Source organism: Fistularia commersonii, chromosome 17, assembly GCF_037954325.1.
Source record: "Fistularia commersonii isolate RoL2024-O1a breed Wild chromosome 17, RoL_Fcom_v1.0, whole genome shotgun sequence".
Taxonomy (NCBI): domain Eukaryota; kingdom Metazoa; phylum Chordata; class Actinopteri; order Syngnathiformes; family Fistulariidae; genus Fistularia; species Fistularia commersonii.
In genome coordinates this window covers 18,147,330-18,160,000 of record NC_141300.1, presented here as the reverse complement: position 1 = coordinate 18,160,000, position 12,671 = coordinate 18,147,330, and the positions used below count along the sequence as shown (strand labels likewise).

Here is a 12,671-nt window from a genome sequence, read left to right as displayed (position 1 = left end):
CCCGGGGACATCTGAAGTTTTTCTGATTCTGAATGAGAGTGAATGAATGAATGAATGTTTATTTGAATCCATCGATGACACGTGAATGTCTTTGAATGTGAGTGAGATGATGAGCGGATGAGTTGTGTCTACATGGCAGCGCAGCACGATAGATCCTGAATGAACGAATGAACGCCTGCATGAATTCAGTTCCAGGACAGCTCCGGAGAATCGGCAGCCGTGTTCCGGCTGGTGCGGCGGTCGGGTTCGGACCGTCCGCCCCGCGCCGGCCTCCCTTCTGAGTCTGTCTCGTTTCATTCCCGCCACCTGGCACTCGGGGGAGCAGGAGGTGGAGGAGGTGGAAGAAGAGGAGGAGAAGGAGGAGGAAGAGAGCCAGAGGCGGGAAAATGCGTGAAGCTGTGAATGTCACGGCAAGGGCAGGGATCATTATACTCCGTCTGAATGTCATATTCCGAAGGCTAGCCAAGGGCCCGCTCCGGTAGATTTAGCGGGAAAGGTTAAGTCCGGGGGCCCCAGGCAGCCCCCCCCCCCCCCCCCCCCGTGAGCTCTGGGCCTCGACTCCATGATGGGAAACTACGTGCTGCTTTTTATTATCTGCAAGAATGACCCGGCAAAACGGGCGTCTCACGCTCTGAATCCTGGGTGGGTCGAGCAGAGGGTGGCGGCGGCGGTGGAGGGGGCGGGGGCCATCTGCTCATCCTAATTGAGTCACTGGGGGTGCAGGACTGGGGCGCACACACACACACACACACACACACACACGTGCAAGGACTGAGTCAGGGAATGAATGCAATGGATACCTACAGAAACACTTGAGCAGGAAATGTCAACTCCTCTGTTCAGGTTTGGTGTTTCCCTTCCTTGCTGTCAGGTGGTGTGTGTGTGTGTGTGTGTGTGTGTGTGTGTGTGTGTGTGTGTGTGTGTGTGTGTGTGTGTGTGTGTGTTGTGTCACACTCTGTTGCTTGCGGACAGCCGTAACCATGACGCCGACCAAGCAGAGATTTTTGAAGCTGGGCTTAATTCTAGGTTTCTGCAGAGTTGGTGCAGGTAATGTGTGTGTGTGTGTGTGTGTGTGTGTGAGTGTGTGTGTGTGTGTGTGTGTGTGTGTGTGTGTGTGTGTGTTTACAGGCAGCAGGAGAAGGAGAGTGAGGTGTGCTCACTCTCCTTCAACAAATTGGATACTGAGACCTCTGGCTCTTCACAGTGAAAAGGCCTCCTTTGAAGAGACTTCAGTCTTGGCTCTTCTTGTTCTCCACCTCCTTCCCTTCTTCCCTCCTCTCCTCTTCTCCTTCCCTCTCCTCCTCTCCTCTCTTCCTCTCCTCCTCTCCTCCTCTCCTCTCATCCGTCGGTGGCCATTAGGGTTAAAATGGTGAGGCTCTGGAAGCCGAGCCGCTGTTTTTCTTCTCCTCCTCCTTTTGGTTCCTGGTTCTCCTTGGAAACCCTGAGACACCCTCTTGCCCGAGCGCCGGCCCTCGTTTGATGTCCACCGCCGGGCTTTCTGACTAAATCCCGCCAAACGCGAGGCTTCCTCGCCGCTCCTCCTCTGCAGCCCCCGCCCGCCAGGTGCCCCGGTTCCTGTGTAACATCAGTCCCCGGAGTTTAGTCCAGGTTTAATTCAAAGGTGCCGCGGCGCAGCTGCTTTAATGGCCGCGCCATTCTCAGATATTCTCCTTCAAAGGAAATTTCAAATGAGGCTGCGAACTAAAGGCTGCTTCTTGAAAGGTTGCGGCGCTTGTGCGTGTAGGCGTAACATGTGTGCGCTATTCCATGTGTGTGTGTGTGTGTGTGTGCAACCAATATATTTTATTTTTATGAATTTCAGGAGGCCGCAACATGTGACTTTGCCACTTAAATTTCAATGCGGCATGTAATCCGGGAAGAGAACACGGACGGATTCATGTGTGTGCCGAGGGGTGGCGCCGAGCCAGACCCGAGCTCACACACACACCCCAACACCCCCGGCCCGGTACCCCCTAACCCAGCTCTGCTGAAAGAGAATGGCAGACGAGCCCGACCCCTCCGGAGAGGTAACCCTGTTAATCAACGCGGCGCGCTGGCGCCGAGCCCCGGCCTGATCAAAAATAAAACACGTTTGGAAACGGAGGAGTCGGGCTCGGCTGCGGAGAAGACCTCTACTTCCACTTCTGCCTTCGCAGGCCGCGTGAATAACCCTCCCTCCCAATGCAGCCGACTGTCGCCGTGGTTTCACCAGTGAACCGCTGTGTGTGTGTGTGTGTGTGTGTGTGTGTGCAGGCATCCACTGCGACAACGTGTGCCCGCAGGGCTTCTGGGGGCCCAACTGCTCCGTCAGCTGCTCCTGTCACAACGGCGGCTCCTGCGCAGCCGAGGACGGCGCCTGCGTCTGCGCGCCAGGATACAGGGGCACCTCCTGCAAGCGAAGTGAGCCCCCCTTCTCTTTTACAAAACAACGGCGTGCTGGTCACATGTGGCCTGGCCGCCGCCGACCTTGCTTTGACCTCCGGAGTGGTGATCCAGCTGGGAGAAGCGCGTAATTGCCGGTCATAACAGCTTGTCATGGCAGCTATCGTTTAATCAGTGTCTTTACACTCACTGCAATCCCCCCCTTCACACACACACACACACACACACACACACACACACACACACACACACACACACACACTCCTACCCACGTCCTCGGCAACCAGCTCGCAGTGGGAGACCCGCCGTCCTCGCCCGAGTCTCATCAGAGAGCGTTCTCGCTGGGAGTGCCACCGCCGGTTCCCGCCGAACGGCGCCCGTCTGAAGCCGCCCTCAAGTGATGAGCTCGCTGATTGGAAGCGAAATGCGAGGCCGCAAAACCTGTAAACACCAATTTGAGCGTGACGCGAGAGTGTGTGTGGAGCGGAGGGTGCGCGTGCGTGATTGCTTCTCCCAGATCCAATATTTGCACAGATAAACGCTCTCGTCGGGTGGAAACCTCGCAAATGTAATTTGGCTGTTTTTGCTTGTTTAGGCTTTAATTGGAAGATTACGCGGCTCCTCGGCTTTCACACCTGGGCCTTCGGATTCCAATCCGAGCCCGCCGAGCGCTCGATAGCACCGGGCCGCCGGACGGCAAACAAAAGCATCGCTCAAAATGCCCGATTGCCAGGCGCAGATCTTTCGTAGAAAATTCACAAGATCGCAGAGACGGGTTTCGCGCGAAAATTGTCGCTTTAATGGATTCCGCCGCCGAATCTCCGGCTGTAACACGCCGGCGTGCGTTTCCTGACATTCGTGCAGAACGACGCCGGCATCAAACAACTGTTCCCCCCGTCTCTGGTAGCACATTAAGCCTCCCCTCTGCTCTCTCCCCCTTTTCCTCTCTTTGCCTTGATCACTTGTTTTCAAAGCTCTGTCTACCGCTGCTCCCCGTGTAGCTGTAACTTACTGCTCCTCTTCCTCTTCCCTCGCCGCCGCAGCCTGCTCTCCCGGGTTCTACGGCTACCGCTGCAGCCAGCTGTGTCCGCAGTGCGTGCACAGCACCGGGCCTTGCCACCACATCACCGGCCTCTGCGAGTGTCTCTCTGGCTTCGCCGGCTCCTTGTGCAACCAAGGCGAGTCCAACCGCCCCTTGACCCTCAACCCTGATGTCCCGTGCCGGAAAACATTTCCCTTCTCCAGATCTATTTAAACACACACACGGCGCCCATGTCACGGCGACCGCCTCGAGCGGGTTTTTATTTCGGACGTCGTATCGAGCGAGTTCAGGCCCTCGAGGCGTAACATAATCACGCGCGTTTTGCGGAGTCACGCTGGCGTTTCATTTTGCTCGCAGCTGGTTGTGCTGCTATGAGCCGAAGCCGAGGACGTGTCGAATGCGTCATTGATTTATTTTTTTATGCGGGTATACGGCGAATAAACGGAGGGAACGGGGGAATGGAGTTTCCCCTGTTTATCTCCAATACTGGCGGAGGCATGAAGGAGGTAGGAGTGCATCAGGGATCGTCCCCGAGCCCCTTCGTGTTCACTGCGGTGACGGGGAATCTCTATGGAATGTGATGTTTGCGGATGACATGGTCTCTGCGGATAGAGATAGACTGATGGAGAAGAACAGAGAAGGTCAGAGGGAGTTGCACTTTGCCTTGGGAGATCTTGGAAAAGCGTTCAAGTGGGTGCCAAGAGAGGAACTGTGCTTGGAGCGGCAGAGAAGTATGTCAGAGGGGTGCAGGACTTGTATGGCAGCTGTGAGACACTGGTGAGGTGTGACAGAGGTGTTCAAAGTGGAGGCGGGACTGCACCAGGAATCATCTCTGAGCTACGGTGATGGGGAATCTCCATGGAATGGGATGTTTGCCGATGACCCTGCGATCTGCAGCGGGAGCAGGGAGTAGGTGGAGGAACACCTAGAGGGGTGGAGGTGTGTCCCTGAAAAGGAGAGGTGTGAAGGTAAGCTGCAGAGAGACGGGATAGGCGCATGTGAACGAGAGGGAGCCGACAGGAAGGGTGAGGCTACAGGGACCGGGGATGAAGAAGGTGAAGCAGGAATCACCAGTCCAGAAGTCCTCTTCAGGAGCGAGGAGGACAGAGAGGATCAGCACCTTGGTACATCATAGGGACAGCACATGTAGGATGTTCAGGAGATGCTGGTCAGGGACATGGACAGAGGAAGGATGGCCAAGATCTGGTTGCAGAGGCTGAAGCTGCCAGGCAGGAGGTCTGGAGGGAGACCAGCGAGGGAAAGAGGACGGGAGGTTAGTCGGTGCAGAGGAGAGGGCCAGACGGAGGCGGCCGATAGGCTGAGTTGTATGGAGGCGGGTGATTGGCTGCCGGTCAGATGAGGGCGGCGATTGGCTGCGGCGAGCCCCGGGGGGAGGAGCCGGAGGGTGAAAAGGTTTAACCAGAGGTCGCCCTCATGAGCTGTGCACAGAAACGGCGTACCGTAGGGGTTCTTTTAGCTCTAGAAATTTACTGTTGTTTAATAAATCAGGAAAAAAGAAGAAAAAGGCTTGAAGGATTTTTTTCTGGATTCTCTTTCAAGGCTTTGAGGAGCGTCTGACAAATGAAATTTTCATAGGTTAAGAAAAATAAGAAACCAGAGTCTCTCCTGAAAGCGTAATTACTGGCGAGCGAGGGGAGGGGGCGCGAGGGAGGAAGGTGGCGAACACGGCGCCGGTCTTCGGGCGCCCCACCGGCGTCCTCGCGTGTCCTCCGTCCGGTACGCCGAGTCCCGGGCCTAATGAAGCTCTCCCAGCGTGATGAGGCTTCAATCCCCCAGACGCGGCGGTACGGGAGAGCCAACCTCGTGGCCCTAATGACAGCCCTGCTTGAAGGAGCATGAAAGAGCTCTCCAAAAGAGTGGAAAGCCGGTTGAAATGTAATCATTAAAATCACCCCACATGAAAATGAGTCAGACCCATCTCTTTTGCAGCCCGGGCACCTTATCTGATACTTTCTGAAGCCGAAACCCTCGCTCCCTCCGTCGGAGGCCTTTTGATGTGTGAGCCGCCGCCACAGATAACCCCCGTCGCCGCCGCCGCCGCCGCCGCCATTTGTCGCACTGGCCAACAAGAAACAGAAAAAAACAAAAAACAAAAAAAATCAATGGCGGCGTCATTGGGAATGACATCTTTTATTGAGGAGCGCCAGACAACGCTGAAATATTAATTTCATGAAAAATGTATTGCGCGGTCTGTGTACACCGTCTATTTTAATGCTTGGGCACATCAGTCATTCTGCCCTGGTGAGCGGAAATGGGGGCAACCGTGTCGCTGGAAGGGGGGCTCGGTCATCGACACCTCCCCACACACACACACACACACACACACACACACACACACACACACACACACCTTTGGTCCAAACCAGGGGTATAAAACTCCCTTTGGTCCGGGAGCCACAAACGGCCTAATTTGATGTCAAGAGGGCCGGACCGGTAAAATCAGAGCATAATTACCGAGAAGTTACACCGAGTCCAAATGTTTCCTTTGCTTTAGTGAAAAGGAGGACCGGGAAACGATAAAAATCTTTCCATGTAATGAAATCTTTAGTAAATGCAGGACCAACAACCTGAGATTCATGAAGAAAAGGCAGTGCCATTTCAACGGCACGACGCCTCAGTCGTATCTTCTCGGTTCTCCGTGCATTTTGTTGTATTTTCCACCACGGCGAGTCTCATCGTGGCACCGAAACTCGCCGCATCCACACGAGCGTACGGTTTCTTATTAACCTCGACCAACAAATCAGAAGTGGAAAACCCTACGCTCCAGGTCCACTTTTCTCTTTCGACGGAAAAGCAGGTCCATTTCTAACAGCAAGACAAAATGCTATTTACAGACCCGGAAGCTGCTGTAAGTTGCGAGTCGCTGTGCCGTGTTGCTAACACTGACCAAACAGTGCACACGATAGAGGAGCAGCATTTCTATTTCAAAAGAATAGTTGATGATTTGTTATGTATTTTTCAAATTGTAGATTTATTCCGCGGGTCACTACCGGCCGGCCGGGGGGCCCGGACCGGCCGGCCGGGCATACGTTTGGCGGCCGCGGTCTAAACAGTGAGTGTTACGGGGCTAACGATGGGCTAACGACGCGCTCACGACGGCGGTGTGTTGCAGTGTGTCCGAGCGGCAGGTACGGCAGGGCCTGCAAAGAGATCTGCCTCTGCACCAACAACGGCACGTGCAACCCCATCGACGGCTCGTGCCAGTGCTTCCCCGGCTGGATCGGAGACGACTGCTCCCAGGGTACGACCCCCCCCCCCCCCCCCCCCCCGCACCTCACCTTCCGACCTCCCGCCCCCACGTTTTCATTTATTTATTTTAATCTTATTATTTCCCCTCTCATCGTCTCGGCTCCTGGTTCCCGTCTGGCATTTTTACATCCAGGCTGCATTAATAACCCCCCCGCACCCAGCGGACCCCCGCCCGGCGTGAATGATTGTTCTAATACATTATGCCCTTTGATTTGCAGCCCCGCGGGTCGGACGTCATTAGCCGAGGCTTGAGCCGCTGCGTCGGGGGAAATTGATACGTATTTCCGAACGCTCTATTTCGCTACCTGCGAGCAGCCCAGCTCTCGGGCCGGGTTAACGTGTCAGGGTATCGGCCGGTGTTTGATGTGCGGCGCGTGCGTGCATGTGTGTGTGTGCGTGTGTGCGCGTGAGGCCTCGAGCGTGTGTTTAACGTCCCTCCAAAGGTCAGAGAGTGTGTGTGCAGGTTGTCTCCTGACCGTGTCCCCGCCGCCTGCAGCCTGCCCCGCCGGGCACTGGGGCCCCGATTGCCTCAACTCGTGTAACTGTCACAACGGAGCTCAGTGCAGTGCCTACGACGGGGAGTGTCGGTGCAGCCCCGGCTGGACCGGACTCTACTGCACACAGCGTGAGTCCACCCCGCAACCCCGATCCCCCTCACGCACGCCGCTCGCTCGGCGAACACACAGTGTCACCCGCTGGCGGGCTCGGGGAACTGCAGGGGAGAAGCCGCGGCTCGGTTTCTTCTTCTCTGCTTTGCAGATTTCAAGAGGCCCCTTCGAAGCCCTTCATATCCAGATCCCTCGTCGTGTCGCCGTACCTTATTTCTTCTTTCGCAACCTTGTGTTTTCTTTTTTCGTGTGCGTGCCTCTTCCTGTCATACCCGCCCCGAAGCGGGACGCGTGGCTTCATTTGCATCTCCCCCTCATCGCGTATGCCGCAGACACGTCGCGCCGTATCGATTCCCCCGTTCCGCTCGCAAACACGACCTTGGCTCTTAACGCCGTCTTCCCGTCCTCTTTGTCTCCCGCCGCCAGGCTGCCCCTCGGGCTTCTACGGCAGGGACTGCTCGGAGGTGTGCCGCTGCCAGAACGGCGCCGACTGCGACCACGTGACGGGCCTGTGCGCGTGCCGGACGGGCTTCATCGGGACGAGCTGCGAGCAGAGTTGAGTGCCGCGGACGGATCTGTGCGTTTTTGTAAACCGTCGGCTCGCGCTGACCGTGGCGGCGCTGCGTCCCTCTCCCGTGCAGAGTGCCCCGCCGGCACCTTCGGCTTCGGCTGCCAGCGGCTGTGCGAGTGCCTGAACAACGCCACCTGCGACTACGTGACCGGGACGTGCTACTGCGGCCCCGGGTACAAAGGCATCCGCTGTGACCAAGGTGAGAGCGCCATCTCAACGGGGAGAAAAACCTGGATCCGTCCGAATCGCCCACCTCGCCCCGCTTGTCTTTGTCTTCCCTGTAGCAGCTCTGATGATGGAGGAGCTGAACCCCTACACCAAGATCAGCCCGGCCCGAGGCTCGGAGAGGCAGTCGGCCGGCGCCGTCATGGGCATCATCTTCCTCCTCCTCATCATCATGGCCATGCTGAGTCTGTTTGTGTGGTACAGACAGAGGCAGAGGGACAAAGGCCAGGAGATCCAGCCCAGCGTTTCGTACAGCCAGGCCGTGCACGTCAGCAACGCCGACTACTCGCTGTCCGGTGAGGCTCCGGAGACCGGCGTCCGCTCTGCCGCCGTGCTCCTCAGCTGCGGTTCATCTCAACCCGCCTCTTCTGGGCTCCCAGAGTGCGGCAGCACCGTAGCCATGAAGAGCAGCGCTGCCGAAGCAGCACCGGCGGCGGCGGCGGCCAGTGTTTCTCCAACCCCGGCTACCACACGGTGGCCCAGTGCAACGTGGTCTCCACCATCTCCAGCAACCTGGAGGGCGCCCTCACCCTGAAGGTACGGCCGCTCTCCGGCCGACCTCCGGCCGACCTCCAGGTGGTTTTCCTCAACGTGTCCTCTCCCTCCCGCAGTCGAGCACCCTGAAGAGCCGCGGCGGCTCCGACTGGCGGGCCTACTGCAACCTCAACGACCTGGGTCAGCGCTCCCGCCTTCGTCTCCTTCCGCCTCGCCATTTCCAGAGCGCGTGGTTTGTCCTCGATACGGCGGCGTTCGCTGTCAGACGCGACCTTTGCTCTTGTTTTGATAAGACACGAAGGCGCCGCGAGCCGATTCGCCGATGCGATGACCGCCTCTCCTCGGGCCGGATCAAACACGAGTCGTCCCGGTTCCGCCGCCGTCGAGCAACTCGACCTTCTCACCGACATCCGGTTTGCTCACGCTGGCGGCGAAGCGCAGCCATGGGCGTCTCAGAGCGGACACGAGGCGGGCGACGTAAACCCGCTGCAAAAAAAAACATTTCGAGCTGGAAAAAAAAAGCACGATAGTGTCTCCGCTGACTTTTAGGCGCTCGTAAATGTTCCCCTTGAGATTCTTCACCGATGAAACGACATACCGTCGTGACCACGCTTGCGTTAGACGCGGGTAATGAGAAGCTTCCTGTCAGGTGGATTCGTACGTGAACGGCTGACTCTTTTTCATGTTTTGACATTTCTGCAGCAGATGTTCAGCAGGGGGAGACGCAGCCTCAGCGAGGCTCCAGAAAAGGTAATTCGTTAATTAAAACGTGCGTGTGTGTGTGTGTGTGTGTGTGTGTGGACCGACAGTGCGCGTCCTGATCGGCCCCCTCGGCCCTCATAATATAAATTCTTATATGTTCAACGGGCCGTATTTCTTCTTTCCTTCTAATTCCCCTCTGAGACGGTTCTATCTGTGGCCCCGGATCCCACGTCCTCACATCCCGGTGATTTATGTGCAAACCGGGCGCTCCGTTCAAGATCGCGGCGCCCCCCGCCCCCCCCCCGCGCCCCGGTTTTTGTTCCGATGGTAATTGCCCTCGGTGGCTCGGTGCCCGATACGTCATTTTGTCTCCCACGCGGCGCAGTTAGCGGTGGATCCGAGCCGCCCAGGAGCGTGAAGAGTGGTCTGAAGGAGGTCACTAATGAGGCTTCTTATCAGCCTGATGAGACGGTTATGGATGAGACCGGGGCCCTCCGCCCCCCTCCGCCCCCCTCCGCCCCCCCCCCCCCCCCTTCTTCTTTGTGCGCGATTAGTCACCTGTCTGGGACAAAAGGAGTGCGACTTCTGAAGAATTAGCGGAGAATCTCTGTGCTGCACTTCTGATTTCCCGCACCTCTTAAACTTTAATATCAGAGCGCGCTTCAGCCGTGCATCGCCAAACCATCCGGGCGCCTTTAAATCTCCAATCCCCCTCCTGCCGTCTCTCCGCAGATTATATCAAGGGCTCCGTGTGCAGCAACAGCTCCTGCTCCTTGAACGGCGAGAATCCGTACGCCACCATCCGAGACCCGCCGGGCCTCGGCTGCAAGCACGCGGAGAGCAGCTACGTGGAGATGAAGTCCCCCTCCCACCGCGAGGTGCCCTTCGGAGGAACCGCCACCCTCCTGGGCGCCGCCGGCAGGAACATCTACGATGTGGGTGAGTGAGTGAGCGGAAAAAAAGGGAACGCGCTGCTGTTTTCCTTCTCCGCCGCGCGCTCCTTACTTGCCTCTCTGGCCGCAGAGCCGTCGGTCAGCGTGCTGCAGGGCCCCAACGGGATGGCCACCGGCTTCTCCCAGAACCCCTACGACGTCCCGCGGAGCAGCCACGTCGCCGGCCACTACGACATGTTGCCCATGTGTCACAGCCCCGCGCACACGCCCCCGCCACACCCAGAGAGCCCCAGCTCCCTGCTTTAGAGGACCCGCCTCCGACGGGCCGTCCGAGCCGAAACCCATCGCCGGCTCCCCGGAGCGGAGAGGGTCCGGCGCACCAGCAGCCATCCGTCCTTTTTCATTTCATTTCCTTTCTCGCCCCGCCGGACCCGGACCGGACGGACCTTTTCCAGACACCGTTTTTCTGCAGCCGGGCGCTCGGCGGCGGGCGCTCGGCGCCGCCCCTGAACCGAGGGGTGGTTTCGCCCGGCGCCTTGATGGAGGGGGGGGTGATCACGATCCAAATTCAGAAAGCCGTTGAGGGAGGACGGGGTACCGGCTCCCGCGGTCGGACCCCGACCCGTCGCCGTCATCCTGAACTCCTTCGCCGATTCTGTCCACAACCACCAGGTGCAGACTGGATCCGGTTCTCCGGCTTCTCATTCTTCACAGATGATGCGACGCCGTCGGCTGCATCCGACCGCGAGGAAGCGGCGACCTCTGCATTGGGCGTCCAGGAGCGAGGGGAGGCCGGAGCGGCGATGAAGACCCTGCGGCGTTCCGTCGCGGTGAAGATTTTCCGACGGATCTACGTTCCCGCCCTCCCTCCGGGTGGCGACCCGAAGAGCCGGATCACGAGACGAGTTCCCTCCTCGGGCCCTCGGGCCGCCCGGCAGGAGCCGAACCAGGAGCCGGACCAGGAGCCGGACCAGGAGCCGGATTAGGAGGCTCCCCTCGGGATTCCCTGCCGGAGGAGCTGGACGGGAGAAGGGAAGGTGCCTCGGCCCGGATAGGAAGTGGAAGATTGATAAGGACCCCGATTGATCACCTGTCGATATTGAAGCGATCACCCCCCCCCCCCATAAACACCCATCCTCTCTTTCGCCGTTTAAATCTTGTGTTGTTTTTCTATGTATTTTCCTGGCCGAGTGTCCGATTTCCTTTCCATTCCCACTTCCAACGGGTGTGAGGAGAGACTTTTTTTTGTATTTATATATTTATGGATAATCAATTATTTTGGTTGTTGTTTTGTTTTTTCTTCGTCATCCAGTGACGGTGAACTTTGTCGATGTGACAACTAGAGTTTCAAAAAAGACGAGCATGATCGGATCGCGGATCCGCCGATGTAGATAAAAACACGCAGTATCTTCTTGTGAGATGATCAATGTCATTTGTGAAACTGTCTTTGGAGTTAATTCAACTGTACTCTTTCTCTCTCTCTCTCTCTCTCTCTCTCTCTATGTCTCTCTCTCTCTTGCTCTCTATGTCTCTCTCTCTCTCTCTCTCTCTCTCTCTCTCTTTTTCTGGCTGTAAATTTAACATAGGTTTTCATCCAGGCCACACACACACACACACGCACACACACACACACACGCACACACACACACACACACACACACACACACACACACCCTTCCCGCACAGTTACCGCGAAGGGAAAACAGATGTAAAAAGTCGGATTTTTAAAAAAAAGATAAGAAAAGATATTAATAATAACTTTATGTTTGTATCATGGCGGTTGACTTTATTTATTAAAATTAATTTATTCATTCACCATGTGAATTCCATTTCATTCTCCGTAGAAGCAATAATGTTGACAATCGGGATGATCAGACCCACGTGGCGACATTGGATCATCTCATACGTGCCCCCACCACACACACACACACACACACACACGCACACACACACACATACTCCATAAAAGTCCTATTGCCGCCAGTTCTCCCACCACCATCACCTGAGATGTAATTCATGTCTGTTACCGTGTGTTTTTACCGCTTCCCACCTTATATAACGTGGTGTTGTCGAGAGATGTATAGTGTGCGACCCCCCTAGACCTCTTCTAGATCTTTCCAACCCAGATGCATTTAAAGGACAACATACGGGAGGCGCTGGGCGAAGGAGTCGTGACCCGCAGTCGTGCTTCTTTGTACCCCGATGAAAACTCCGAAGAGCATTTGTCTGTAACCGTTTTCAAAACCTTCCGGACCGCGACCGAATAAAGGCTTTATATATTTTGAATGGAACGGTGGTGTCGGACCTTCTTTAAGGGCGTTCCCGAAACATCCCATAATCGTCGCGGGTCGTTGCCATGGCACCCATTCTGAGCCCCTTCTGTTTTTTTCTCGGTGAACTCCGCAGAGCCTTGCTGTCTTTCAGCGCCGCCATGCGTTGTTTAATCGGCGCCCGTTAGCAGGTGAAGCTAACTAGCGGAAAAA

General features: G+C 56.6%; 1 protein-coding gene across 1 annotated transcript in view; it reads left to right on the top strand.

Annotated features, from left to right (window-relative positions):
- The window catches only part of megf11 (multiple EGF-like-domains 11), an 88,170-nt gene extending 76,236 nt beyond the window's left edge, over positions 1 to 11,934 (top strand). The window contains 13 exon segments of the mRNA XM_086162996.1: positions 2,254 to 2,400; positions 3,426 to 3,560; positions 6,558 to 6,686; positions 7,191 to 7,319; positions 7,729 to 7,857; positions 7,944 to 8,072; positions 8,158 to 8,394; positions 8,479 to 8,517; positions 8,520 to 8,635; positions 8,710 to 8,773; positions 9,296 to 9,343; positions 10,028 to 10,234; positions 10,319 to 11,934. Coding sequence (XP_086019122.1) covers positions 2,254 to 2,400; positions 3,426 to 3,560; positions 6,558 to 6,686; positions 7,191 to 7,319; positions 7,729 to 7,857; positions 7,944 to 8,072; positions 8,158 to 8,394; positions 8,479 to 8,517; positions 8,520 to 8,635; positions 8,710 to 8,773; positions 9,296 to 9,343; positions 10,028 to 10,234; positions 10,319 to 10,494 — 1,685 coding nt within the window. The 3' untranslated portion in view covers positions 10,495 to 11,934.
- The last annotated feature ends 737 nt before the right edge of the window (positions 11,935 to 12,671 follow it).